Source organism: Oryctolagus cuniculus, chromosome 16 (assembly GCF_051225735.1).
Source record: "Oryctolagus cuniculus isolate XC-2025 breed Fujian yellow rabbit chromosome 16, ASM5122573v1, whole genome shotgun sequence".
In the NCBI taxonomy this organism is placed as follows: domain Eukaryota; kingdom Metazoa; phylum Chordata; class Mammalia; order Lagomorpha; family Leporidae; genus Oryctolagus; species Oryctolagus cuniculus.
Window position 1 is genome coordinate 76,597,199 of NC_142882.1, and position 27,335 is coordinate 76,624,533.

The following is a 27,335-nucleotide window of genomic DNA, read 5'->3' on the forward strand; positions in this document are numbered from 1 at the left end:
TGCTCTGCGACGTAGAGGCTGCCAAAGCTTGGCCGTGCAGGCAGGTTCACCTCGACTCATTTCAAATGCAGTTCTTTTTCGTGAAGGGACTCTCGTTTGAATTAACCTCCCTGACCCCAGTTAACGTCTCTTCTTCTGATCTGCATAGCCCTGTGTGTCTACACGTGCGAGTCAGTCACAGGTGGACACGCAGGCTCCTGTGGAGAATCGATGTAGACCCTGTCCCACTGCAAAACGTGAAGCAAGCCCATAAGGCAAATGAGAAGAGCGCTAAGTAAAATCCACACTTAGAAACCCTAACTGCACTGTATTTGTTCTGTGTCACACAGACCTGTTTGGACTCGCTGCATTTCCAGTGTATCAGACACTGCCACACTGAATTGTGTTGTACGATTCAAAAGAAAAGGCTCACGGACTCTCTCTCGGGCCCTTCGGGTCCTGGCTGCCTGTGACGACCACTGGAGGTACCTCCCAACCAACAGGTCTCCTATACCTGTCAACACTTGGACCATTATTCTAAAGCATACCACATGCGTCATTTTTCCTGTTGGGATTCCATTTCATTTCAAAGCTTTAAAATATATGCAAGTAGACGTTGAAAATCATGCTTACTTTCTAGCAGTTACATTTGATCACTTGTATTCACTTGTATTTTTCCTTCCCAAGACTTTTCCAAGGCCATTTAAATATATTAATGAACATCACATGTACTGCATTCATTGAAATTTATAATCAAATGATAGCGATTCTTTGGGTCCCCTAACAGTCATATCAAACATGCTATCTGAAATGCCACCTAAGTTAAGAGTTAAAATTTAAAGACTGATGCACATCTCCTTCGGTAATTAGTTAAAGGGATAACAAACACAAACGAAATTAAAGTGAGAAGAATTAAAGTTTCCGAAGTCACAGCTTTTAAGTTCCCATTTTATTTTTCAAATAAAATCCTGCTTTAAGGTGAAAATGACTTTGGAATTCTGTCATTGGACTACTGTAAAAAATGTAATCAGGGATTTGAAACCTCCGTGTATTTATCACCACTGAAAACAAAATCTTCCCTGGAAGAGGTTAATGGAAAAAGAAAGAATAGGAGGTGGAAGAGAAACTGCTTCTTTCAAAACCGGAGCTGCAAACAGCATTCTAACTAATTCAGATAAGCAGCACACACAGTTGTTAGGGGGTATTTATGGCAGCCGCATCTGTATGACAGCACTGAAGCATTAACAATGGCAGTGGGCTTTCTACAAAACACATCCGCAAGAAAGACAGGTAGAGAGGCTGTCAATCATCGGGCACGTGAATAATTCTCCACTCACTGGCCCATGCGCTCTTAAAATCAGCTCCACAGACACAGAAAAGCTTGCTATTCAAAGAGCCACAGCAGTCATTTTTATTTTTAATTCTTTAAGAAACGTGGGTTCACACATCATTTGAAAAACAAATCCAACGATGACTAACAGCTCTCTACAAGTGTATTCCAAAGGTGAATACACTTGATATTTTCAGGTTATATTTACTTAATTTATGACTTGTTTTCTTGCCCATGTTTCAGTTAACTGAATGGGATCCTATACCACCCAAACAAACAGACAGCATCCCATAGTTTGGAGATTTCTCAAGAACTTATTCAAGAGCTAGGTTATTTTTTATTTTAGATCTCAGAAAATTAAGAGAGTCTATTTAAGTAACTTCTGAATGCACAAATGGAATAGAATTTCAGGCAAATAATGAAAAGGGGTCTTCTCTTTCGTTGCCTTTGCAATAACTTCTATTTATGCTAATAGGAGTTAAGCACCTGCTCTGTAAAGAAAATAGACCCCCATCTGTGAAAATAAATGTGTACAGTATACTTCCCAGATATAATGCTGAAATCAAACAGCCGAGAATGTGTGCCACGTAAACACCGCATTACATGGCCTACCTGAAAACACCGGTGTTTTATATTTTACCTCCTGAGTCACAGGTCCCTTGATATTACTCATGGCTCTGCCATTTGAATGGAACACAAAGAATAAACCAAGGAGGATGGACAGACTCACTGTGGCAACTGCCAGGAGCTCACGTCCAATCCTCTGTTTACCGCATCAGAAGTTCACAACCAATGGCATCAGTACCTCTAGACCTGAGCCACAGAGGACAACTGCATAACAGAGGGGGCATGGGCATGGTCATGGTCATGGTCATGGGCACCGGGCTGGGACTCCCAGTAGCAGCTGCAGCCCCAGCTGGGACAGGAGATGAAGCAGATGACTGTTAGGGACTCTGGCGCTCCCAGAGCCTGTCTGAGTGCCAGGTCCCACAGGAAGGCGAGTCTGCCTGGAAGCCAATGGGGCCAAGTCCATGGGAAGCCACAGACGTCTTTCTCATCAGGGACCTCTCCACAGCAACGTGGGGGAGGAAAGCCTCACCCACACCGCTGCTCCACCTGACGGCGCACACCGTGGGGTTCTCACTGCAAGTCATACTACAATTGCAGCTCAATTTCCACGTGATCAAGATGGGGCTGCAGGTGAGTTAGAATTGCCAGCATCAGCTTTGTCTTTAGGCATGCAAGATGGTTATAAAGTAAAATCATAGCTCTTCTCAGTCAACGTTTTTATTATTTATTTTTTAAAAAATTTTATTATTATTTTTTTTTTGACAGGCGGAGTTAGACACTGAGAGAGAGACAGACAGAGAGAAAGGTCTTCCTTCTGTTGGGTCCACCCCCAAACGGCTGCTACGGCCGGCGCACCGTGCTGATCCAAAGCCAGGAGCCAGGTGCTTCCTCCTGGTCTCCCATGCAGGTGCAGGGCCCAAGTACTTGGCCATCCTCCACTGCACTCCCAGGCCACAGCAAAGAGCTGGCCTGGAAGAGGGGCAACCGGGACAGAATCCGGCGCCCCGACCGGGACTAGAACCTGGTGTGCTGGCGCTGCAAGGCGGAGGATTAGCCAAGTGAGCCGCGACACTGGCCCTCATTCAACATTTTAAATATGACCTATTTCTTAAAAATAAGTAATAAGAAGATACATCACAGAGCACATAGGACAGCTAACCACATTTCCAGACCTTCTCCTTCCTAGTGACGCAGGTGGTGGCCTCAACTTTTCATTTCGGGTTTGCCTCGGGAGTGGCATTAACAGCAATACTCTCATGGACAGAGCTGGTTACGTAATCTGCAAGGCCCCGTGCAAAATGCAAACATGGGGCCCTTGTTGAAAAATTTGTAGCACTTACCAGATAGTGCTAGTGGAGCACTAAGCCAAAGTCACACCTCTCTGCAACGCGCAGGTCCCAGACCCGTGAAGCCAGCCTCACCTGGCGCAAGACAGCTTTCCTCTCCAGCCTAGCGGGGTCTCAGCCCAGACTGCACTGGGAGAACCGACAGAGACGCTGGCCACTCAGCGGACTGAGGTCCAGAGGAAAATGGAGCAACAATGTCCTCTGAACACGACCGTGTACGTTCTCACACAGACTACTCTAAAGTGCCTCCAGAAGTGTTTCAGCTGCTCTCTAGAAAGTCCCACAAAACAGTCTTTTCCATCCAAAGGCCAGCATCACCTTGGCGAGGAGTTGCTTTAAGCAGGGCCACAGGACCAGTTTTGAATACTGCTCACGGTGGCACAAGCTGCCTGGTATTGTATTTGTTGCTTTCCTAAACCACCTCCTGCTCAAATCCATTCTCTCCCATCAGCCGTGCACCAGCCTTAGCTTAGAGTGCTAATTCTCCGTGGGCCAGCTCGCCATGTAGGTGTGACTGGTTTCCTGCAGCTGGGGCGACGTGGACGGCGGGTGCCCCTTCTTCTAAGTACAGTTATGCCGTGTCAGTCCTAGGCTGGAGAATGACGCAGTGGCCACTACAGAGACGGGAGCAGTGGCACTCGGGGGGACCTGCCGTCTCTCAGAGAGAAGCCCCAGCCCCGGGGAAGTCGTCTCTCCCTACCTGGTCCTCAGAGATTCAGAGTAAGCCACGGGGGTGAGCAAGGAGGAGCAGAAAAGCCTCCTCCCACCCTGAAATACATGTGAGACACCTTACAGAAATACTCAGAACAAAAAAACACTACAGCTAAGACAAAATTATTTTGTTAAGTCTGAGTTTTTGTGAGCTATAGACTGCTTTGTCTGTGATCAAACAATACAGAAAGAATTGTTCAAGGGCATAAGCCTATCCTGATTTCTGGTTATTCCGAGGAGGGCGAGAAGATTGTAATATTACCTACTCTCAATAAAATAGTATATCCTTTTTTCTCCCTTCTGGTAGTGAATTTGTAGGGATAAACAACCCTACAAATTGTTTGGCCTATTATATGTCACAGAGATTTTTCTATAGCCTGTCTAGACTCCCGACAATAGGCGAGACTGGCCTATAGCTGCAGACATTTCTATAGTCTGTAATATCACTTAGAAAAGTAAGGGCAATAACAGAAAAATGAAAACCAGCCTGACCTGCCAGGACGATAGTAGAAATACGAGTATAACAACACTTTCCAATTTAGAAATGATGATAGCATCTCAGAAAGAAGTTTTAGCAGCCACGTATCAGCCAAAGCAACTTTTGTAAAAATCATAGATACCCCCCAAATGAGTCATATTTAAGAAACTGTCCATAAGCTATAAAAGCACTTTATGGCAGAAAATTCTACATATGTTATAGTGCTTTCTGACGGCACCATGATGGTGTGTGTGCAGTATATCTATGTATGTACTTGTAGTATTTTAAGTCAACACAATGATTTTTCAAAAGGCTCTTTAAAAATAAACAAGATTATCAAACTCTTTTTCAGCCCTCTTGGAATACATCAAAGAGGGATCAAACAATTAAAGCTGCAAATAATTTGAAAAGCGTTCAGAGACACTGTATATATGCAAAAAAAAAAAAAAAAAAAAAAAAAAAAGAAGGGTCATCTATGTTCTTCCATTTTATCTGAGCATGTCTCCAGATTTCTCTCCCACAATTAAACTTGGTACAAACAAGAAAGGGAGAGGGGAGAGAGTGAGCAAGCACAAGACCCTTGTGACTTTATTTATATTCTCCTTTGCTCCCTTTTAAAATTTTCAGGAAATGTTGCTTGGTTTTATTTCACCGAGGATCAATGAAAAAGGCAGCATTAAAAATTAAGAACACTCATTGAGGAAAACACTGTCGTAAAACTCTCGGTGGCATTTCCAGCTCCGTGGGTGTTTCCTTCCCAGAGTCTCCAAGTGCGTCAACAGTCAGCAGACCATGGGCATTGTCCCCACTGGGGGCCAACACTAACAGAGGCTCTGTCACCCTTACGATGACTCAGCTCCTGGCACCTGGGCAGGGAATGCAACAGAGAACATGCAGTAGAGAGGTTCCTGCTGGCGGTTTACTTAGAGGTGTTCATCCCAGATCAGAAAACTCCCATCTCTAAAGTCTTCCAATGTCTGTCCCCAACTATACGTTCAAATATGTCAGCTGGTTTCAACATCATCAACTGTACCGTGCAGCATTATGTACTATGTCACCCTAAGTTCCACCAGAGAACCTGCCATCTAGGATTGCCAAATTTATAGGATGATGATGGATGAAACCATAAAAAACAAAAAACAAACGAAAAAACCCCTCCATGTGATCAGCTAAACCCACGCACCAGGTATGCAGCCCTTCTGAGGCCTAAGATGCTATGCACACAAATGTGGTCTATTTTCCTCCTGGAAAGGCCAATGTTAGATTCAGATTTATGCCAAGAGAGTATTACACAACACTCGTGTTTTGTTTTGCAATATTTTGTCTTTAAGGAAATCATTCTTCAGCCTCACCAGAAATGCAGGTTTTTGTCAATGCTTTCTCATAGTAAAACAATAAACAGAAGCTTCACTACAATTGATTGGTAATGTAATATTAAGTATGGTATAAACATTTATGGAGGTTCTACTGAAATAGAAGTAGTAATTTTTCCTTTGATACGTGCCACGGTATTCAGGAATGCTTTATAAATCTTGTAATAAGATACCAGAGATGTATATATCTCACATAATAACCTTGGGTACCATAAAAAAATGGTGCAAAATTTAGCGTAACCTTGGCTGTCTTCATCAGCTACACTTTAATTAAAGAGAAACAATACGTTGTAATTAAGCATACCAACTACAACTTGGACTTTTCAAAGTAACCAAAATCCAAAATTCACAGTATGCTGAATTTGGCAAACTTTCCCTCCTCACCCAATTGTTGGGAAGCGCCGTGCTTGCTCCCAGGGTGGTGGGAATTCGACTGCAGGAGTCTGTCATGAACTCCAGGGTCCTGTGCGTGGCGACACCAGGCCCTTGGGAGGTCTCCCCAAATTCCCACCCCAGTCAATGGAACCTTGCACACACACCAGAGACCCACACGGTCTTGTTGGGAATTTCTGCAGCACTCGGAGGTAGATACACAAGTCAGAGAACCAAACACAACCAAAGCCCAGACACCAAACATCCGCTACCTCTCCGACGTCGTAGATCCAAATGCGGCCTTCGGAGTCCCCCACGGCGACTTCCTTGCCAGCCTGTGCCCAGCGGACGCGGTTCAGGGCCGATGCCCCCTCAATGGCCACGCTTGCTGTTGGAACCTGTCGGAGGGGTTGGTACAGGGGAAAATGAGTATGAATAGGAGCACACGGACTCCCAAGGACACGCTGAACTGCATGAGTCACCGCCTTCCTGGGCATGAAGTAATATATATAAATATACATACACACACGTCCCTTGGGCAAGGTAAAAAGGATTCATTGTTCTTAAATTCTACGCTCCAGCGAATTAAGGGGCTGAGAGAAGCAAAGAGACGCTTAAACCAAAAAAGGGAAGGAGGGCGAGCCTCTCCCCACGGTCAATGGGCCGTCCACGACATATTTCTTTGGATGGTGCCAGGTGCATCCAACAGGCGAACACAGCTGCTCAATGTGACACTTTGCCATCAGGTCATGATTTAGGGATCAAAGGAGAGAATTCAGGATTTGCCAAGGTTAAGGCCTGAGTCTTCACTGGCCTGAATCTTCAGGGGAAAACATATGTGTATATTCATTCACGCCTCTACACCTCAGAGTGGGGGTGATCAGAGGGCGACTCATGTCCAAACCTCAAATTCTCCCTGGCTTTTTTCTCCATTCCTTTTCCTTTTTCTGCCCTTCTCCACCGTGCCAGGGTGTGGGAAGTGGTCTATGACTTTGGCAATGTCCTCCAGGTGTTCTCCTGCTAGAACAGAACCACCCACTTGCGGGAGATGTCCTCCATCTCCTTTCATAGTCACGAACACCCCAAATCTGCAAACAATGATAATTATGATGATCAGACTCAGGGTGAACCGGAGGTGCTGGCACACGGTGCTTCTTGTAAGAATCTCAGCATCCGGCAAAAGAGGGGTGGTGTGTGTCCTCTGCTCCCATCATCACTTGTGTCAACCGGGGTCCTTCAGGTTGGAAGTTCAGCGCCAGCCTACAGATCCGATCTGCTGAGCCCTCTAAGGAACGCTCAGTGGGAAAGAACATGGCATGGCCAGGGAAAGGGGGAATGCTGACACAGAAAGACAGCAGGGGCATCTCGCGCCACCACGTCAACCTGCGTCCCATCCAGGAGCCGCATCCGGACGGGAAGACGAGCAGCGCCCCCACTTAGCATTCCCGGCGTTCTGCTCCTCGGGGAATTGAAACCATCTGTTTACATGAAATTATTGACCCAATACCTACTTTAAAAATAGCAATAAAAACTCTATCACATGTAAGAATCTGTGTTTAAACTTAATCTTGAAATCAATAAAAATTCTTTCACCCGCTTAAATCATGGCATGTCAATCGTGAGCAAAAATGTAAAACAAAAACTCCCTCGCTCATTTGTTTTTTAAAAATACACAATTTCTGCAATAAAGGAACCTGCTGTGCAGCGTGGAGTCTGAATTTTTAATCAAAGCTTTTAAAGGCCAACGTGAATTTAGATGGACTGTAATTCTGTCAATATACTTTTATCATTAGTGAGCTGCCCAGAAAACAAATCCATGATTCAGCTATAGGGCCTTGAGAGTTAATATTCTGACACCATAAGGTAGACAGACCACAGGAGACTCTATCTCCTAATTCTATCAATATCAAATTTTATCTATGGGCAGTTTCAAAAACTGAATGAAAATATTCGATCTTAATAAAAAATACTAACCCTGTTGGCCTTTTTATATATTAAAATCACGCCTAATGTATTTGTAAGAATTTTATTTGGAATTTAAGTAACACAGCAAACTGAAAAAATATTCTAAACATTTTAAAGTACCTTCTTTTTATAGGTAGTATAAATGATTTAAAAAATAAAAACTGACAGCCTCTAGTAACTGCTAATGCATGCATGAAGGAAATGACTAAAATATATTTATACGACTGTGTATTTATCTCATTGGTAATGACTTCGCAGTTCCCGAAGAATCCATAACCTCATCTCTATGCTCTGTCTCTTACTCTGGAACTTTGGTTTCACATGCTTTCACAAACATTTGCAGCTCACAGAACCAAGGGAAGACACATGTTTATATATGAGTGCGTAGCGCAAGGTACTGCCGTGAGCAGCACAATCAGTACTGAGGTGGGCAAATCCGAACCAGGCCTGCACAGGATGCAACTGGGCTAACCTGGTCTGAAAGCGTGATGATCTAAACCACACTTGTGGCCGTAACAAAACAGGCCCCTTCTCTGGGAATGCACCCCCCCCCTTTTTTTTTAACAAGTCTAATTCCTAATCTGACAAGTATTTGAAACATTTTGGTCCACCTACTGGAAGACAATGATTTGAGGCTACGAGAAAGCATTCAGTTCATCAGTGGTTTTGAAATCGAATATTTAGCAAATAAACTCTTAGAAGCTTCTCTTTTGATACCTGGAGAAAGAGCAGGGGGAAATTACGTTGGGCAATGCTGAGCCAGGAGCTTCCTTGTATTAACAACTTTTTGACTGCAGAAGCCCTGGTCTCGAAGGCATTACAGGGGAGGCCGGCCTTAGCCAAGCCTCGCCTCCACCGAGCCCCGAGCTGGTGCTGAAGTCTGGAAGCCGTTTGTTTTCTGGTTGCTCCAAGTGAGCCAGCTCCAGCACCGAGGTGCAATATGATTTCAATCAGCAGTGATGAAAGCCTCGGGGAAGCCATTACAACGGAAGGCAATAACATCTTCCTACGAAAAGCAGGAACGCTGTAAACATCGCAGCGTCTGCTGTCGGCGAGGTTCCAGAGAGGAGTCACTGGGGGGCTGTGGCGGGGCGGAGGAGAAACCCAGGCTGCGATCGAAGTTAGAGAGAGAAAACGGGGGACGCGGACCCCCGCCTAGGCCGCCGAGGCACCGACGCCCCCGCCCCCCGGGCAGCTGCTCGCCTCCTAATTAAAGAGGCTGCGGCCGCTTCCTGCTCGCAACGCCCAAGACCTCGCTCCGCGCCTGCACGTGACGCGCGGGCTGCGGCACCTGCGCCTCTTACCTGTGCGCGCGCCTGAAGTCAGCACCTGCCCAGAGGCCGCCTGGTTGTAGGAAATCAACGGGAGTTTAATAGTTATGCAAAAAAAAAAAAAAAAAAAAAAAAAAAAAGGCAAAAGCCCCAATAGCTGAATTTCCATCCTATTTAGGGACATTAGGAGGGGAGGAAAAATAAAGCAACTGTGCACACTGCATCTTTTTTTTTTTAAACCTAAATACATACCTAGAGCATATTTTGAAAATAGTATTTCTTGATTGAGTGCTTTGTTTAAAAAGATATATAGGTGTTTTTCACCGGGACAGGTTAAAAACCCCACTTTAAAAAAAAAAAAAAAAAGACCGAGGTGGAGTCAGAGTTCAGGGTCTGCGGGAAGGGCGCACGGCCGTGGCACCTACAGCGGTTGCCAGCCTCGCCCGTCCCGCGTGGCCCCCGCAAGCCCCGCAGGGCCAGCGCGCAGAGACGCGCCCGCGATCCCGCTCGCTCCGGTGCGCGCACAGCCTGGCGCACGGCGCGGACTCCCGACCCAAGCCCCGGGCGCGCGGCCGCTCACCTCCGTGTCGGTGTTGAGGTTCCACAGGTCCAGGCGCCCCATCCCGTCGACGCAGGCGAAGAGCGCGGGGTGCACGGGGGACCACATGACGTCGTACACGTAGTCCGCGTTGTCTTCAAAGGAGTACAGCGGCTTGTTGTGCTGCAAGGCGGGGAGAGACCGTGACGACTCGGCGGCGCTGCCGCCGCCCGGGGCTGTCTGGGGGAAGCCTCGTGAAAACCTTTGCACGTTCACCGCGTGCCATAAAACTGCCCCAGATGGAAGTCCCCGGGAAGGGGACGCGGGCCTCGCACGGGGCTGCCGCTGTCCCGTGGCGGGGCGAGGGGGCGCGCGGTTCCGACCCGGCTGGCGGGGGTCCGTCCCGGGCAGGTGGACGGAGCCCGCCCCCCTCGCTCGGAAGGCCGGCCACCCGGTCCGAGCTCGGCCAGCCGCCGGGAGCCCGACGCCAACCGCGGTCTGCACGGCCGGGACCCGCGGGCGCGCTCCGCAGCGCCCCGAGCCCCTCGCCTGGAAGAAGCCGCCTGCCACCTGGTGGTACGAGCGCGGCGCTGCACCGGCCGTCGGCGCTGGACCAGGCCCCCCCCCGGGGGGGGGCGGACAGGGAGAGGGGGACACAGACGCGTCAAGGGCTGCGTGGGGTGGGGGGTCCTTTCTGCTGTCCAAGACCCGCGTGTCTCCACCGGCCCAGTTCAGCCAGATGGGGAGGACCGATGTGGCTTAGGGCCAGGGCCCCTGAACCCACACAGCAAACCCCAGCTTCTCGCCCTCGGGGTGCCTCCAGAAGCCCCAGTGTGGCGATTTGGGGGGCAATGTGGCCGCGCGCCCCCACTGCACGCCAACGGTTCTGCCCCAGAGGCGCACCGTAAACCACCTCGGCGCTCCAGATTTCCAGTGAACACTGTCACGTCAAATAGCACCCAAGTCGGAGGCAAGTTTGAAAGTACACCAGAAATCAGATGTAATTGGACTTCATGAATTATTCATCCCATCTGGCTTGTCTTATTCTAATTTCTGCATAATGGCTTTACTAATCCCTGATCAATTAATGTAAAATGAAATTTAAATGATAATGAAAGCTCTGGAGATAAAGGAAATTAAGTATTCTTACAGCCTCTGACAGAAATCTAAACAATGGGAGTTCTCCCCCAGTGGCTTCTTGCTGCAGTCAGCTGTCTGACCCTTCCACGGGCTGCACCCGGGCACCCGGTGCCTGTGCAGGTCAGAGCCACGGACCCGGAGGGGAACAGCGGGCAAAGTCCCCAAGGTGCACCTGCAGAGAACCAGCCAGCAGCGAGTGCTGAGGCCAGCGGGAGAGATACCAGGGCACCCTAAACTAATGCTAAGCTTTGTTAAGGAGGATCGCTTTGATATTAAAACATCACGGCTTAGAAGTGAGCAAAACTTAAATACATTAAAGCAACGCAGCATATTTAGATGTGGGTGAGGCAGACGTATCTTATTTTTAATTCCAAACTCTCTGACCTAGAGTATAATTTGAAAAAAGAATACGAAACATTGAGCCATCAGAATTAACCAGGCATTTGCCTTACAGTTTTGTACTTAACAATTCTGTATTCTTGAGCCAGTATAGGTACATGGTGTGCCATTTTGCAGTGGACTTGACGCCATGGGTATGTGCTATCGGCTACTTAGGTCTGGATATTCAATGACAGTGGCTGATGGTTCATTTCTCCTAATTAAACATTTCTTAAAGGCAGTTGGAGTAGCTCGTGCTTCACTGGCCACAGTGAGCAGGATCCTGGCTCCTCGCAGAGATTATGCCCACTGCCAGTCCTTGCTGTTGGAGCTCACAAATCACTGTTAAAGAATGCAAGAAGCCAGAGCGGGGACGGATTCACTCACGCTTCCTGCAAGGTCACTTCTCAGTCTCCCTCCCTCTTAACTCGGCTGCGACTATAGCTGTCTCCAGACCTCAGATACAGTAATTCCCTTAATAATTAATCTCCAGTGTTCGCCCTTATTCTTCCTTCCCCCTCTCTCCCTTTCTTTTAGTGGTTTCTTCTCTGAAATTGCACCACTTGTTAAACATCTGGAAATAACTGGTATCATCCATGTCACCAAAACCCAGTTTTCTCACATCTAATAGTACTGATCCGAACGCTGGCATCCACCCTCCTGCTCACCCTTGGCCCCTAAAACCAGACCCTCTGCTGTCCAGCACTGTGCCAGCTATTCCAGGCTGTGCTTGAACGTGCCTGGGAGAAGGGCAGAGGGCTTCTATTTTCAAAGGCTTCATTTCAACTTGCTAAAAACACATTCGGGGAAAGTCGGGATTGGGATTGATTGAACTCATCAGTGTAACAAGTGGGTTGACATGCACAGCATAACAGAGGCTAAGCGCCAGGCTTAGGTCAAGGTCATTTTTACCCAAGTGCCTTTGTGAATATTAATTATACTTTTCTGATGAAGAGGTTTTTTTCATCATTCCATTCTAATATGGGCTCAAATTGCCTAACAGAAAATACATTTTGGCCAACACATAGCTCATGAAATATTAGCATTTTCATAAAAGAAAAAGCCTTGAGTTTCAAAGATTCTGGCTTTGAATTCACAAAGTGTGTGTTTCTGGATTGTCAAGCTCCATGTAACTGGCTTGCTGTCCAAATGTAAAATCACGACCACCGCTAGTTTGGAGGTGGAGAGTTGGGGAACAAACCCGACCGGCGATTTTGAAAGGGGAAAACTCTAATATCCTTTCTAGATGTGAAAGCCACGGAAGCTTCAAGATTTTAAATATTTACTCTGCAAAATACTCAAGTCCATTTAGTAAAATAAATATTGCCCCACAGCACGTCACTGTTGAAAGTGTCTTTCCAAACAATCCCCTCTCAACACACAAAAACCTTCTCATCTGTGTGTTTCTTTTCCTGCTGCCATGTTTAGTGTCAGCAAAGTGCTTAGGAAAAACTGTACCATCACCCAGCCTGTGGCTCGTGAGGCTCAGATCAGGGAAATGCAGCCCCCGACACCTCGCGTTCCAGGGCTGTGCCAATAACGCACAAACAGCCAGAGCTGGCCTGGTTTGATTTGAACACTGACTCTCAAAGCAGGGCAGGGCAGCCGGCTACCAGCCACCCCCCCAGACAGACGGTGAAGCCCCGAGAAGGCTGAATTGTTTAGTGTCTGGTGTGTGCCTGCCTCTGTACTCACATTGTCTAATTTAATCCGCGTAAGATCTCGGTAAGGTAGACGGTGTTTACAGAAGAGAAAATCACAGCTCAGGACAGTTAGTCAGTTTCCCAAGACCAGGAGGGTTGTCAGTGGTGCAGTTGGATTTGCTTGTCAGGTTTTCCCAGTTGCAAAGCTCATCTTCTCATTGTGGGAATAACACGGTCCCTTCTAGGAAACAGCCCTGCTCTCCAGGGTCACAGAAAACCAGCAATAGATCTGTACTTCTTCTCTGGACTCTATCCTTTGTGTTTCAGTTTTGACCAAGCACACACTGGGAAATTTGTAGAAACAGTTACAAACTACTGAGGTCCAAATGTGTCCGTCCTTTCCCAGAGTAATGAATCTGGAGATTTCATTACATTCATTACATGTCACCCATGTATGGGCAAGACTCAATAGCACCTTGTGCCGGGAACAGAAATCTCTCTCTCCTGAAAACTCGAAAAGGATTGGAACAGCTCTTGCTAAGCACACTGAGGTTTGCAGTCGGCCATGCATGGGGCAGAAGTAAGAGAAGGCAGGGGCAGAGGTCTGGTTCCAGTTCCCTGAATGCCTGGGTAATACTGGGTGAGGGACTCTGGCTATGTGATCGCAAGGCTGGGGACACACCGGTAGCAGGAAGATAGTGGGAGGAAGTGGAAGGGACTGTAGACCTTGGGAAATGTCATCAAACATTCTTGGATCTCAGTTTTCCCAGCTGCAAAATGGGAAGCTGCAGCGACTGACCAAGGCTTCTGTGAGCTCGGCCGTTCTGTGTCTGGTGGGATGTATCTATTAGGGTGCGTGACAGTTTGTCATTCTAAGTCCTTTCATGTGCTTTGGTACCCTGTGGTAAGATACAACGGAATCAAGTATGAGAAAGCTTTCTCCACAGTGCTATTCAAAGGTAAATATTAGAATCAAAGCTGTGTTCCCTGATGTTCTGTGGGATTCTTATCATAGTGATTTTTTTTTTTACTTTGTATTTCTCTAAAACATGTATAAAAATGTACCAGCTGGCTTTTAGTGAAAAATGTGAGCTTACAACAGCAATAATGGACCTCCTGGTTGATCCATTGGAAAAGGAATAAAGACTATTAAATTCACATAGGAGAGACAAATAACGAAAACTGTTTTAAAAAGTGAAACTTTGCAACAACCATTAACGTTTTACAAGGAAGATTTAATCTCTAGAATTGAGTTTGATTTTATAAGCATACTTCTGAAAGCGAAAAGACCTGCATATTTTCCCAGTTAACTGTAAAATGATTTCACCAGACGACTTTCTATGTCTGATGTCAGACATGTGCCAAAGTCGCATCTAGAGAACAGAATGGTTATTTCCATACATATATTTTATTTTCCTCTTACAAGGCACCTTGAGGCATCCCAGTAGGACTTAGTGTTTTGAAAGCTGATGAAGAGGAAGATTTGTGCTCCACTGTCTCCTAACACCTCTCAGTTTTGTGGTTCTTGACGTTGAATCTGTGTCTCAGTGATGAGCTTTCCCAGTGGACTGAGGGGCAGTGGATCCCCGAACCCTGGAAATCTCTTGTGGAGGGGAGGGTAATGTGGGCAGTAGTACTACACGGAGAGGGGGAAAATAGCAAAATTTCCCCATTTTATTCTGAAATAAAAGGAAAGCAAATGGAAACTTACCTTGAAAATGATATCCTATTGGGAAAAACTATGGCCAAAATAATAAACAATGAGTAATAAGAAAATGTCCTTCAAAAATTGTCATGTGGGTTCCTGTGAAGTAAATAAAACAAATAGCCAGCCAGTTCTTCCAGGAAACATGCGAATGGGAGACCACAATCTTGCTTTAAAAAAAAAAACAAACACCAAAGGACCCCAAAACTTCAAGCTGACACAAAAATGGATGCCTCTACCATAAAAACAAAGTGGTTACACAAACCAACAAACCAAAACTCACAAACCTAACCAAAACACCAACGCTCCTGGCCTGAGAGAGGTCTTGCAAATTTGGTACTATCACTGGAAAACCCGTATTTGCCACTTTCTACAATGAGAGCCGTCGCGTGCACAAAACATTCTGCATGGATCCCAGTTCACAGGCTAATTTTAACACAGAATCAATGATGCCTACTGAATAACTTTAGCTTTTTTTAAAAGTCATGGTTATAAATGCAAAATTAGACATGAGTACTTTGGGCGAGTTATGTTCTGTAGAATATATATAGGGGTCTACTTGTTATTTGTGTGTGTTAACCAAAACTATGCAAGGACTTCCACTGGACTTAATTTGAAACAATTTAAAAGGAGGTTCTGGAAACCCAGGAATTTAGCATTCGTCTCTCTAGAAACGCAGAAATTCTGCTAAAGAAGAGCTGAAGCCACATAAAAGATGTTTCTCCTTGTACTGCCTTCCTCTATTGCTTATTTGCATGGACGGATCCCCCTAATCCAGGAGGCGCCACCAATAAGGAGGCTAATTATCCCTATCAAGGAATGTGTGCCTATTCACAGGTTTTGACTAGTATCTGAGTGGGTAAAGCCATGGAAAAAGCTACAAGCTTTGCTTAATTCATAAAAGGAGCCTTCCCTGCACTGGCATGATTTTATGAGCATCGGCTCTGCCTAAAGGTTCTGTAAAACTGGCCTCTGAGTAGCACACACCTGTCGTGAGCCACTGCGCAAGCAAACACGAAGCGAGGCGGGTGTGCTCTGCGATCACCTCTCGCAGTCTCCTGCACTGCCGCTGCTCTTCTGCCCCGTTTTGTCTTCTTGCTTGTTTGAGTCGAGGCAGGGCAGGGTGGGTCATTATGTCTCCAAAACCAGATTCCGCTGCATTGGCCCAGCCTGACCAAGGTGGCTATCCCTCTTACTGATTTCATTCATTGCCCTTCTGCACTGATGGTGTTCTTGGGAAAGACCGTATGGCAGAGGAGGCAAATGGGTTCAGAAGACACTCCCTTAGGTTGCACCTGCCCTGTTTTTCCTGCAGCAGACTGGCTTCATACTCAACATTAGACAAAGCAGTGTGCTATGTATCTGTAATGGTCAAGTTGATGCGAGACTGTCCTAGGGAGCTGGAGAGCAGAGGTGTTTGAAGCCTTGTGTCGGTAGAAGGATAAACAAGTCAAGTGGTATTTGTAACCTTGAGTTCTGTTTATTATTTATTTAAAAAAAATTTTTTTATCTACTCCAAAGGCAGAGAGATGGCTCATCTGCTGGTTTACTTCCCAAATGCCCACAACAGCTTGGGACTGGGCAGGCTGAAGCCAGGAGCTCCATCCAGGACTCCCACATGGGTAACAGGGACCCAGCTAGTCCGGCCATCACTTGCTGCCTCCCTAGGTGCACATTAGCAGGAAGCTGGAATTGGGCATGGAACCAGGAGTTGAACCCAGACACTCTGATGTGGGATGAGTTAAGCCAAAAGTGGCTTAGCTGCTATGCCAAATGCCTGCCCCATTTATTATTTACTTAGTGTCCAACTGTACAACTGCATTTTACTAGCGGATAAGTTCAGTGGCAACATATTTCCAAATATTTAAAAATATTTAAACTGCTAATCCTTAAGTATTTAAAACTGCCAATCTCCACTCTATGATCCGGCTTACAAACTGTATGACTGTTGTAAATTAATTTATATGTATAGAGAGAAAGACACAACACATACATATAACCCTTAAAGGTTGTAAAATATCGAATTATAAACCCAAACTCAAGGCTTACACCTTAAAAGTTGCCAGTTCCAAAAGTGAATTCGACACTAATGACCTCAGTACATTTCAATATAACAGTATAACATTTATATAAACTATAAATAAGGACAGCATATACACACACATCTTTTTATTCCATTTTTCCATGAACACTTTGTATATATGAAAGGCACATTTTCAGAGTCAGGGTGAGGTTTTCATAGCCCTGTATTCCCAAGTCTTCTGGGGTTAAATTAAATGTATTTTTTATATTTTATCGTGTCAGTATAGCTGATACTTGTGTTTATCTTAATGGTAGAGAGAACCAGCTTAGAGAATCCCAAGAAGTGGGAATTTAAAATGTTCTGGTCAGATAGAGGGTATCTCTGATATGCTTCTACTTGCCACCAATTTACCATCTTCTGTTTCAGCTAAGCCACACTAACATGAGTTTCTATTCAAGAAGCACCCATGGGCACTGCAAGAAGTGTCCAGTGCGGGAAAATGACCTGGTATTAATTATGGGTCCCAGACAATATACAAAATTAGAAGGACACAGGGGTCTGGTCAAGATGGACCCACATTGATTTGGCCCACAACAGCTACTTGGGGAATAAAGATGAATTTTACTGGATTTTCCAGCATTAGATGCAAAATACAGGGGAGAGCGGGGAGATGAGGGTGGGCTATGTCTGGATCTCCTAACTGTGGATATGGTCGTGCCTGTCATTCTCATTGTCTTTCCCTCTCTGTCACTGTTGCTTCAAAGCTGAAGGGTGAGGAAGGCAACCCATGCAGTGTATCATTAAACTGAAGAGACAAACATTTCCACGCAGGCTAAGGGAGCCAGAGAGGGTTTGCCAAGCTCTTCACTCTTGTGCAACAGTGAGGCTCAGTCAGCAGCTTGAACTGCAAGTCTTGGAAGTGTTTGCTCTCAGATGAGATAGGCACACACACGTCTGTCTGTAACAGCCAGAGGTGTGTGTGGGTGGCTGGATGTTTAGGAAGGAGCTGGGAGCACAAGTGGAGGTACTAGGACAGGAAGTGTGAACACAGGCCAAGTCTGGAGGTGACTTTGGGATTACATTCTTGTGGTTTCTTTCCAAGTCACAGCATTCTCCCTGGGTGAGCTTACAAAGAAGTTCAAAAGAAAGAAAAGAATCTGATGACTGGCACAGGTAGTTTCATGGAAAGCTGATTTTAAGGCTTACTATCTTATGTTGGAAAGGGAGGCAGGGAGTGAAAAGGGGGGGGGGGGAATCAGCCAGCCGCCAGACTACCACTGTGTTTACCCAAGAGGCAGCCAACAGGGCTTTGGGGTTGTGAGAAAAATGCACCCTGGGAATGGGCGTTTAGTCTAGCGGTTAAGATGCCCACGGCCCACGTCACAGCACCCAGGGTTCAGTTCCCGGCTGTTGCCCCCGACTCCAGCTTCCTGCTACTGCAGACTCTGGGAGGCAGCAGTCATGGCCAAGTGATGAGGTTCCAGCCATCCATGTGGGAAACCCAGGTTGAGTTCCTAGCTCTGGGTGTTGGCCCTGGTCCAGCCCTGGTGGTTGTGGCATTTAGGGCATGAACTAGTGGATTACAGCTCTTTTTCTCTGTCTCAGCCTCTCAAATAGATAAAAAAAAATTTAAAGAATGCACTCTTATCTGCTAAGCATTACCGGTAGTAAATTAATTCATAAAGTTACTTATTAATCATCTCACTTGTTTAGGTATTATGATCAGATTTGTATTAGCTATAATCCTAACTTTTGATTTTATTGTGTTATTCCTCTGATATTTTCAACACACAACAGGATGCTAGCACAAGTAGATAAGCTAAGAACCCTTTGCACGAAATTTGGGAAACATCTCTATTTCAATTGAGGGTAGTCAAACCTAGGTCAGCAAAGCACACATCACCGTCAGTCTAACCATCAATGAGGACTCATCAGGGCTCAAAACAAACTTTTTACTTTGGACAGTTTTTGGAAATATAAGATCTGACCTCCATTCTCAAGCACTAAGTCCAAGTGGGCAGATAAGAATTCTAAGAAGAGACTATTTCTTACTTGGTAATTTTTTTTTCTTTATTCCAAAATGATTTGTGGCATCTTGCAAGTAAAACATCCTGCAAACTGAAGAGCAAGCACACCACACAGAGTCCTGAGGCACACAGGTAGGCTACATAGCTACTACCAGGCTCCAGAGACACAGCGATTATTCCAGCCCGGTACTGACCCAGCTCTAACGTTCCCGATAACTGAGACAAAAGGGAAAACCAATCATATCACCAGGAGGCACACAGATTTCACCATCTCAAGAAAGGAGGACTATCAATTCTGCCTCAGAGACACATTCCTGGGGAAAACTTAAGGAGGAATTTACCACGTCTGCAAATCCCTGGAAAATAGACGGGCTCTCTGCCTTGTTTATACCTAAGAAAGAGAACAGGTATGCAGCCAGGTGCTCAATTCTGCGGTACAGATGTTAGGAGCCAGAGGAATTTGAAGACTGGGGGTGGTGGTGTGTCGGGGGTTGCCAGGTTCTGATGTGGTCAGGGGAGGTATTATCCCGGACAGGTGAGGGGACTCCGCCTTACAGGGTGGATAGACTGAGACGTGGGAGGGGAAGACGATCCAGGAGGGGAAGCAAAGTGAGCAGGAGCCTGGCTCCGTCACTTGGGATGGCATTCCCAGGCAAGTGTACCAGTGAGGGGTGGGGACAGCCCAGGTGGGCGCTATGAAATAGCAGTAATAAAATACCAGTAATTTAGGTTTGGGTAGGGCAGGGTACAAGGTCTTGAGTATACAGTGAAGACTTTCAGGGCAATAAACTACTGATTTAGTAAGCGAGCACCGAGTGTTTTCAGCTCTTCAGGGTGGACGACTGAATGATGAACACGCATTACTGAGCAGGAAACAGAAGAAGAGACGGAGCAGGGGAGGAAGACCTGATCTGTATTTCAAACACGGGGCACTGGAGTCCTGGAAGGGACAGTTCGGTGACAGTGCAAGTGAGGGTTAGGCCAACTGTGGGACTATCGCTCTAGAGTACAAAGGGCAGCCTTGAAGTTCATGCTAAGGGGTCATCCACAGGAAGTGCTGAGGGAGAGGGAGGTGGGAGGAAGGGGAAAACAAGGCTCGTGGTGGGGAAAATCGGGAACATTTTGCAAAGGTAGGCCAGAGGGTCGGAGGACAGAAGGCTGGCTGTGACGGCCGCGGGAGAGCGTGGAGCGGGGCAAGGCGAGCACCGAGAAGCAGCCACCGCATTTCGCCAGCTGCGATGCCCTGATGGTCTTGGAGCAAGAAGTATCAACAGACGGCTTGGAAGAGACTGACCTCGTTAAAAGCACACAGAGCTCATCTTTTGACATAAAGCATTAGCGAGTGCCTGAGATACCAGTTGGGGGAGGGGCTGTTAACCTACCTGCCCGTGAAAAAGTTCCGACACATTCACTTGACTGGGGAAGAGCAAGGTGCATTGCCCAAGGGAGCCTGAACCTGACCCAGCTGGCCACACACGGCACACCCTGCCCCTTGACAGACAGTCTTTGGGGACATGGAGGGGGGCCACACTGTGGCATAGCAGGAAAGGCCGCCGCCTGCAGTGCTGGCATCCCATATGGGTGCTGGTTCAAGTCCTGGCTGCTCTGCTTCCAATCCAGGTCTCTGCTGTAGCCTGGGAAAGCAGTAAAAGATGGTTCAAGTGTTTGGGCCCCATACCTTCATGGGAGACCTCGAAGAAGTTCCTGGCTATGGACTGAGCATAGCTCCAGCCATTGTGGCCACTGGGGAGTGAACCAGCAGATGGAGGACCTCTCTCTCTCTCTGCCTCTCTGTAACTTTGCCTTTCAAATAAATAAATAAATCTTAAAAAAAAAAAAAAAGGCCTTTGACCTCAGCATCAGCAAGTTCACTTCTCCTGTTAACCATACCACGTCAGTACTTTCTGCCACTTTCAGTCAACATCCACTGTTATTCAAGGCCCTGCTGACCTTGGAGTTAGTCTTGGAGGGACTAGGGCTCTTTAGGCACTAGGTTAAGGGGTGAAAAGACCTCATGAGAAGCTCATTACTGGTCATGCGATTTATCTGTAACCAGGGGTCTGCTACAATAAGGAAGTATCCTTAGCTCGTATTGTGGGCACCCAAACTCCTATGTTGAAGTCCTAATCCCCCATACCTTATGCCACTCTATTTGCAGGTCAAGCCAGTAGGGATGGGTGAGGTGATATGGGTGGGCTCTAACCCAACATGATTGGTGTCATTAAACAAAGGGGAGATTAGGACCACGTGAATACCCAAGGAGAAGACGGCCACCAGCAAGCCAAGCCGAGAGGCCCCAGGACAAAGTCACCCCAGGACAGCTTCATCTTGGACTTCCAGCCTCCAGGACCAGGCAGAAATCCACTTCTGTTGCTACACCCCCTGGCTGTGGTCCTGTGTTACGGCAGCTGAGCTGGCTAAAGCAACCAGACAGATCTTTTTTCCCCTTGGTCTCTCATGTGCACATACATAGGTATTTTTTTCCTACAATTGGGCATTTGTGGAGTTGCCCCTGGGACGGCAAGACAGGCTGAGGTTTCCGAGTGGCTACTCCTCTCCTTCCGGAACACATCGCTTCTGCACTCAGCCATGGGGACCCTGCCTTCCACTGCGAGGGGCAGATTGCCTCCAATGAATCTAAGCATACATACTGCTTTAGAGAGACAGCTGAGCCTCTTAACATTCTTCTCCTTAACTTTAAAGCATACCCACAGTTCTGCGATGCTCTTGAGACAACTGGGAAAAGAATGGAGAGTGGAAAGCCATGAGGAAGTCAGTGCCAGCTAAGTACAAGTAGGAGGGGAACTTTAAAAAATCTCACACTGAAACGGAATCAGAAGCTGTTTATGGTGTGGGCACTGGGCCTGGCAGTTAAGACGCTGGTTCAGTTGCCCACGTCCCATACTGGATTTGATTCTTGGCTCCACTCCCAATTCCAGCTTCCTGCTATTGCAGCCTGGGAAGCAGCAAGTGATGACCCAACCGACATGGGACCCAACAGTGGACTGAGTTCCCAGCTCCTGGCTTTGGCCTGGCCCAGCCTGGCCACTTGTGAGCATTGGGAGAATGAACCAGTGGTCGGCAGCTCTCTCCACCCGTGTGTCTATCACTGCCTCTCAAATAAGTTTTAAAAGAATTGTTCATTTTGGTGCAAAGGAAACCTTTGAAACCTACGCACAGTCTCCTTCATACTACATATTTTCTCCGAACTTTGGAAGTTCCTCAAAGGCCATCACCAAGCCAGGACTCCATCTACATTTGAATCAGAAACTAAAATGCTGCTCGATTCAGTGGACTTTTGCCTGGCCAAAGCTAATTTCCCTAGAAACCGAAGTTTAGTATATTTTGGTTTAATTTTGCCACCCTCTGCAGACTCCGCCCTGAGTGCTTTTAAGAAAAGGCGGGCGGAGGGCATGATGGGGGTGGGGTGAGAGAGCAGGAGAAGGCCCCGCACAGCGTGTGGGCAGGGACAGCTCACTTGGGACCCCCTCCTCTGGGGTCGGGGTGGCCTGCACCCTCAGCACAATCCCGCTGAGCCCTCTCCGTCAGCCGCCTGAGGACTGATCACCCTGTAACATGGGTTCCCCAGGCTGGAAAACGGTCCAAGAATTTTGAACACGTTTCTACAGTTGTGTTCTCTTAATGGTGGGATCTATCAAAAAGCAGGGAGCAGGCTCTGTTTAAAGCAGTGACAGGAGATCAGAGGCGCGCGTCTGCCGACGGGATGAATTTATTTTTATCGAGGATTAATGATGCTGCAACAACCCAGATCTACCGCCTGCTTTTGACAGGTTACTGCAAGGGTTCCCATTGTTTAAAAAAAAAAAAAAAGAAAAAGCAAAAAAAAAAAGAAAACCAGGAAAATACCAAAGAGAATGTTTTATTTTGCTACATTTCCATTTGTTAACAAAATTCCCCATAAGCAAAACCAGAGGTCATTAACAACCAACCAAAACATGCCTGTCTCCAGCACAATTACAGCCCCTCATCACAAAAATACAGCTCTGCCGAAAACCCAAATCATGACAAATCCTTCACATGAAAAACGCGGGGCAGACTTGAAACCACCTGACTTGACGCTGGGTTTGTGCTCCCTAAAATTACCTAGAAAATACCATAATCTTCTCTCCGCGTAGCTGGATGTGGTCCAGGACCCTGGCTCCAGAGGCGGAGGGCAAAGCTACAAAATCATGTTTCACAGACGGCTCCACCCTCTCTCCCAAGTCCACTTGGCCTCGGGACAGAAAGTGAGGTCTAAGGCACATTCATCCTGGGCCTGGGTTTTTGGCCCAAGCTCAAGACTCTCAGAGGACACAGGCAAATGAAATCCAAAATGTTATCAGCCTGCCTTCACAAGTCGCGTGGGGTTTCTCTCGGGTCCCTGCATGCGGCGAGTAGCCCGTGTTTGCTGTTTGATGGGAGGCCAGAATTGTACTAGAAAGTTGCCTTAGGACTTTTGAATCCCAAAGTGAGGTTTGTTCGTGCGAGGTGTGCATTGTGTACGTGTGCAGAGAGAGGGCAAGGGGAGCGACTCCCTTCCTGTATTGAATCAAGCACTCTGACAGTGAGAGCCAATGCTAGGGCTGTGTGTGTGTGTCTGTGTGTGGGGGCGGTACTGGGACTCTATTGTGGGTGTCTGTGTGCTTGGCAAGGAGCCCCACAATTATGGGCAAGCCTCCCAACGCCCTTCCTTCTCCTTCACCCAAAGCTCCAGTTCTCAAGACCTTCCCCTGCCCGACGCCCATGCACTCTCTCTCACGCTTTGGATGGGGGAGAGCCAGGAGAGGCTGTCCTGTAATTTTTACCTCCTGCCGGGCTAGTGACAGGCTCAGCTCCAACAGCTCCGTTGCAGGAAGCCTCTGCGGGCCACAGATGCACGGCCAGCGCTGGGGCGAGGCAGGCGGGGGCTACGCTACCAACCCTCTGATCCTGCTGGGGCAGATCCACGCTATAGCACAGGGCCGGCCCCATTCCAAGTATGTGTTGCCCCCAGCTCCTAATCAGAGCCCCGGGTTGCTGCGCTCAGTCTCTTCTGCACACACAACCAGAGCTGGTAGCCAAGCCTTTACTCACACTGCTTCCTCCCTTGGAGAAGGCACCAGTCTCTCTGCTCTCCCGTCATCCCAGTGTCGAGGCCTGCTTCAGCCCACATCTCTCCCCCCACTCCCTCCCCCCAACCCCCCAGAAGGCGTGGGAACCCCGTGGGCCTTTGCTTTCTGGCTGCTTTGAGGAGCTGTCTTGGGGCTGCCTTGGAGTGCGTCTCACACACTTATGTTTAAATACATTCTGAGTTCATTATGAAGCGTCATTCCATTTTCCATGGAGGCTAACAGTTCCTTCTTGCCCCTCCCTCTGGAGATTCTTTTTTAGAGTAATTTTAGCCTCACAGCACATTCAGCAGAAAGTACAGACATTCCCCATATTTCTCCTACCCATGCCTCCGAGTGCCCCCACCAGAGTGGTGAACCCACAGCGACGCATCGCTGTCACGCCATGGCCACAGCTCATGTCCGGGTTTCCTCTTGGAATTGCACACCCTAGGGCTTTGGACAGATGTGCAGTGCCTGTCTGTGCCAGGAGAGTGTCCTAAGGAGTGCTTCCTGCCCTGAAAATCCCCCATGGTGGGGGGGCTTTCGAGCAGTCCTGGAGGGCTGTGGGTTTCATTTCTGAAGGGTGGGGTGTCTAAGAGCGCTCTGAGGGAAACACGACTGTTGTATCTGTCTGCCTTCAGAAGAGTCGGTAGTGGAGTGTCTGATCACGCGTGTCAGCACACAGGCGTGTCCTTCCTGCCTGCTCAGCAGACTAGGGACACGCACCCAGGAGCTGTGAACATGACATCACACGCCAGGGCAGCTGAGGGTCCTTCTCAGAGCCATCGCACAGTTCAGGGTCTCACGGGCAGCTGAACTGGGATGCACCTGTGTCGCCAAGGTCAGCAAGACACCCACACTGGACACAGCACAGTGCTTCCACCCGCACATGGAGTGTGTGTGTTGGGGGGTAAATTTAGCTTGTGAACTTGCGGGGTGGTGCTGTCTACTTATGTAGGAGTTATAAGCCACAATCCTCAGTGACTTCTCTGTAGCATTTCAAGCAGAACTCAAGCTGCCTAGGAGGCTGAGGAACCAGGCACCATGCCCCCAGGCGACTTCTCACCCTCATCTCCTGCTGTTTTCCCCACCTCCTGTTCCTCAAACGAGCCCACCCCTGTGGTCCCTGCTTCACAGACTTGAAAACTTGCTTCCTCTGCCTACAAACACTGCTTTCCCCCACCTTCACACAGGTAGCTACGCCTCACTAATGATGTCTACTGGAGTCATCCCCTCCAGCGGAGGGCTGCCCCAGCCACCTATTAAAATACCTCTCCCATAACCTCACTACTCTCTCCCTCCAACCCTGCTTCGTTTTCTTTGTGTCAGCTTTTACCATCTGACATTTGCTATGCACAGTTGACCTCCATTATTCAGAGATTCCACACCCCACATCCACAAATACTCCTATTCGCTGAAATTTCTTGGTAACCTCAAAACCAGTATCTTGAGGGTACTTACAGGTAAGAGCAGAGTGGCAACCAATGGGGGTCACATGATGTGTGAGCTCTCAGTCAAGGTGAAATAAGATTATGTTCTGCCTGCTTATTCTCACTTTCATACTGTAAGTCATTGTGCTTCCTTGCGGCCTATTCCTTGGTGACTTCATGGGTTAGACTGGCCCCCAAGCAGGTGCTTCAGTCTTTAGTGTTTCAAAGCCCAAGGTGACTGAGCTGTGTCCCACTGACAGAATATGAGGGGACTGTTCTCCTTTGCTCCACCTCTGTGGTCAATGTACCCGACTCTTCCTCACCAAGTCTTCTGACAAGACGATTGTGGCCAAAGGACAAAAGTTTCCCATTTCCCCAGTAGATTCAGAAGAAAACTGGTACGAAAACCAGGTAAAGCTCTAAGAGGAGACACTGGAGAGGACCTGGATTGGGTCTGGAAGGAACTGCACTTGACATGGCTCACTATTTGTGTTCTGTCAAGGTCATTATCTTTTTACCCACATCTGGACAGTGAGGCATGTTTTTGGGGAGTGTGACTAGTGGGTTGGTTCAGTAATAAAGATGTGAAATGTTTTGAAAAGATATGGGGGACTCCAGAAAGTTCATGAGAAAGGGAAAGAAAAGATAGTTTTATTTTGGTGCAAAAATTTTATAAAAACACAGGTGTGTGCAAGGTCTTCAAAAAGTTAATGAAAAATGCAAACAAACAAACAAACAAACAAAAAAAAACCTCTACATGGGTCTTAAAATACTTATGCACCACAATAAGCCTATCCTCTAATTCCATTTTCCATGAACTTTTTGAACATGTGCTAGAGGTATTTTCGTCAGGGGTTAGCTGTAGGCTGATACTTGATATTAATGAGCCAATAATATTAAATAAGGTGTCTGTAGGCGTTTACTTCTCATTAATTCAAATACCTGAGAGAAGTTTCTTGTGAAGGAAACAAGCTTATTTCAGCTTACAATCTGGAGGTCAGAGCTTAGGGTCAGGTGGCCCCGTACCCCAGCAATGGTGGAGGCTGGTCATAGCAGAGTGGGTGTACTGAGACCATCTCTCAGTGATTAAGGAAGCAGAGAGAGACTAAGCCAAACTCAGGTCAAATAACCAACCCTCTAGTGACCCTAACCCTAACCACCTTCTGAGGACACACCCAGAGACCTAAAATCTCCCCTCAGACACACCCCTCAGACACCATAATTAGATCAAGGGTGCAGCATGAATCCATCCAGACTTGGAGGAGCCGGCCCTGGTTTGCATGTGGTCTGTGTGGTCCTCAGATGCTCATGTGTTAGGAGCTTGGTGTCCAGTGTGGCAGTATGGGAGGTGGTGGGGCCTTGTGGCAGATAATGAGGTCATGCTCCTTGGAAAGGATGGATGTGGGTCTCATGGAGTGAGTGAGCTCCCACGAACACGGGTTGTTCACTCTGGCTTCCTGTTGTGCCCTGTGACCTCTCCGGTGCACGCTTATGTGTGTGCTCCTGCCACTGCAATGCCAGCTGCCATGAGGCCCTCACCAGAGCTGAGCAGGTGCTGGTCGCCATCCCCTTGGACCTGGCTACAGTTTGGATAATAGTCTAGGGTCTCCTAATAGTTCATGCATTAAAGACTTTATCCCCAATCTTATGGTAATAGATTAAGGATGGAACTTAAACTAATTGCGTCGAGCAGAGGTGGGCCTACTGCAAGGTCTTGGGTCACTGGGGGTGTGCCCTTGGGAAGTTCACTCAGCAGAGGGTTGGTGAGATGCGCTGAGATTAGCCCAGCCTCTCTCTCTGCTTCTTGGCTCATCATGTTCTCATTCCCTTGCTCAGGCTCCCTCAGTGCCAGCTTCCACCCTCATCAGATGCCCAGTTGATGGGGTGGCCTGATCTTGGGCCCTCCCAAACAGCAGCTGAAATAAACCTGCCTTTGTAAAGAGCTCCTGTCAATTGCTTTAGTTCT

At 47.4% G+C, this 27,335-nt stretch overlaps 1 protein-coding gene across 4 annotated transcripts in view; it reads right to left on the minus strand.

The window, feature by feature from the left end:
• The window catches only part of DYNC1I1 (dynein cytoplasmic 1 intermediate chain 1), a 330,192-nt gene that overhangs the window by 10,154 nt on the left and 292,703 nt on the right, over positions 1-27,335 (minus strand). For all 4 annotated transcript variants that reach the window (XM_051852963.3, XM_051852961.3, XM_051852964.3 and 1 more), the window contains 2 exons: positions 9,976-10,116; positions 6,432-6,557 (listed from right to left, as the gene is read on the minus strand). In XM_051852963.3, the coding sequence (XP_051708923.1) occupies positions 6,432-6,557; positions 9,976-10,116 (267 nt within the window). The remainder of the gene's footprint in view (positions 1-6,431; positions 6,558-9,975; positions 10,117-27,335) is intronic.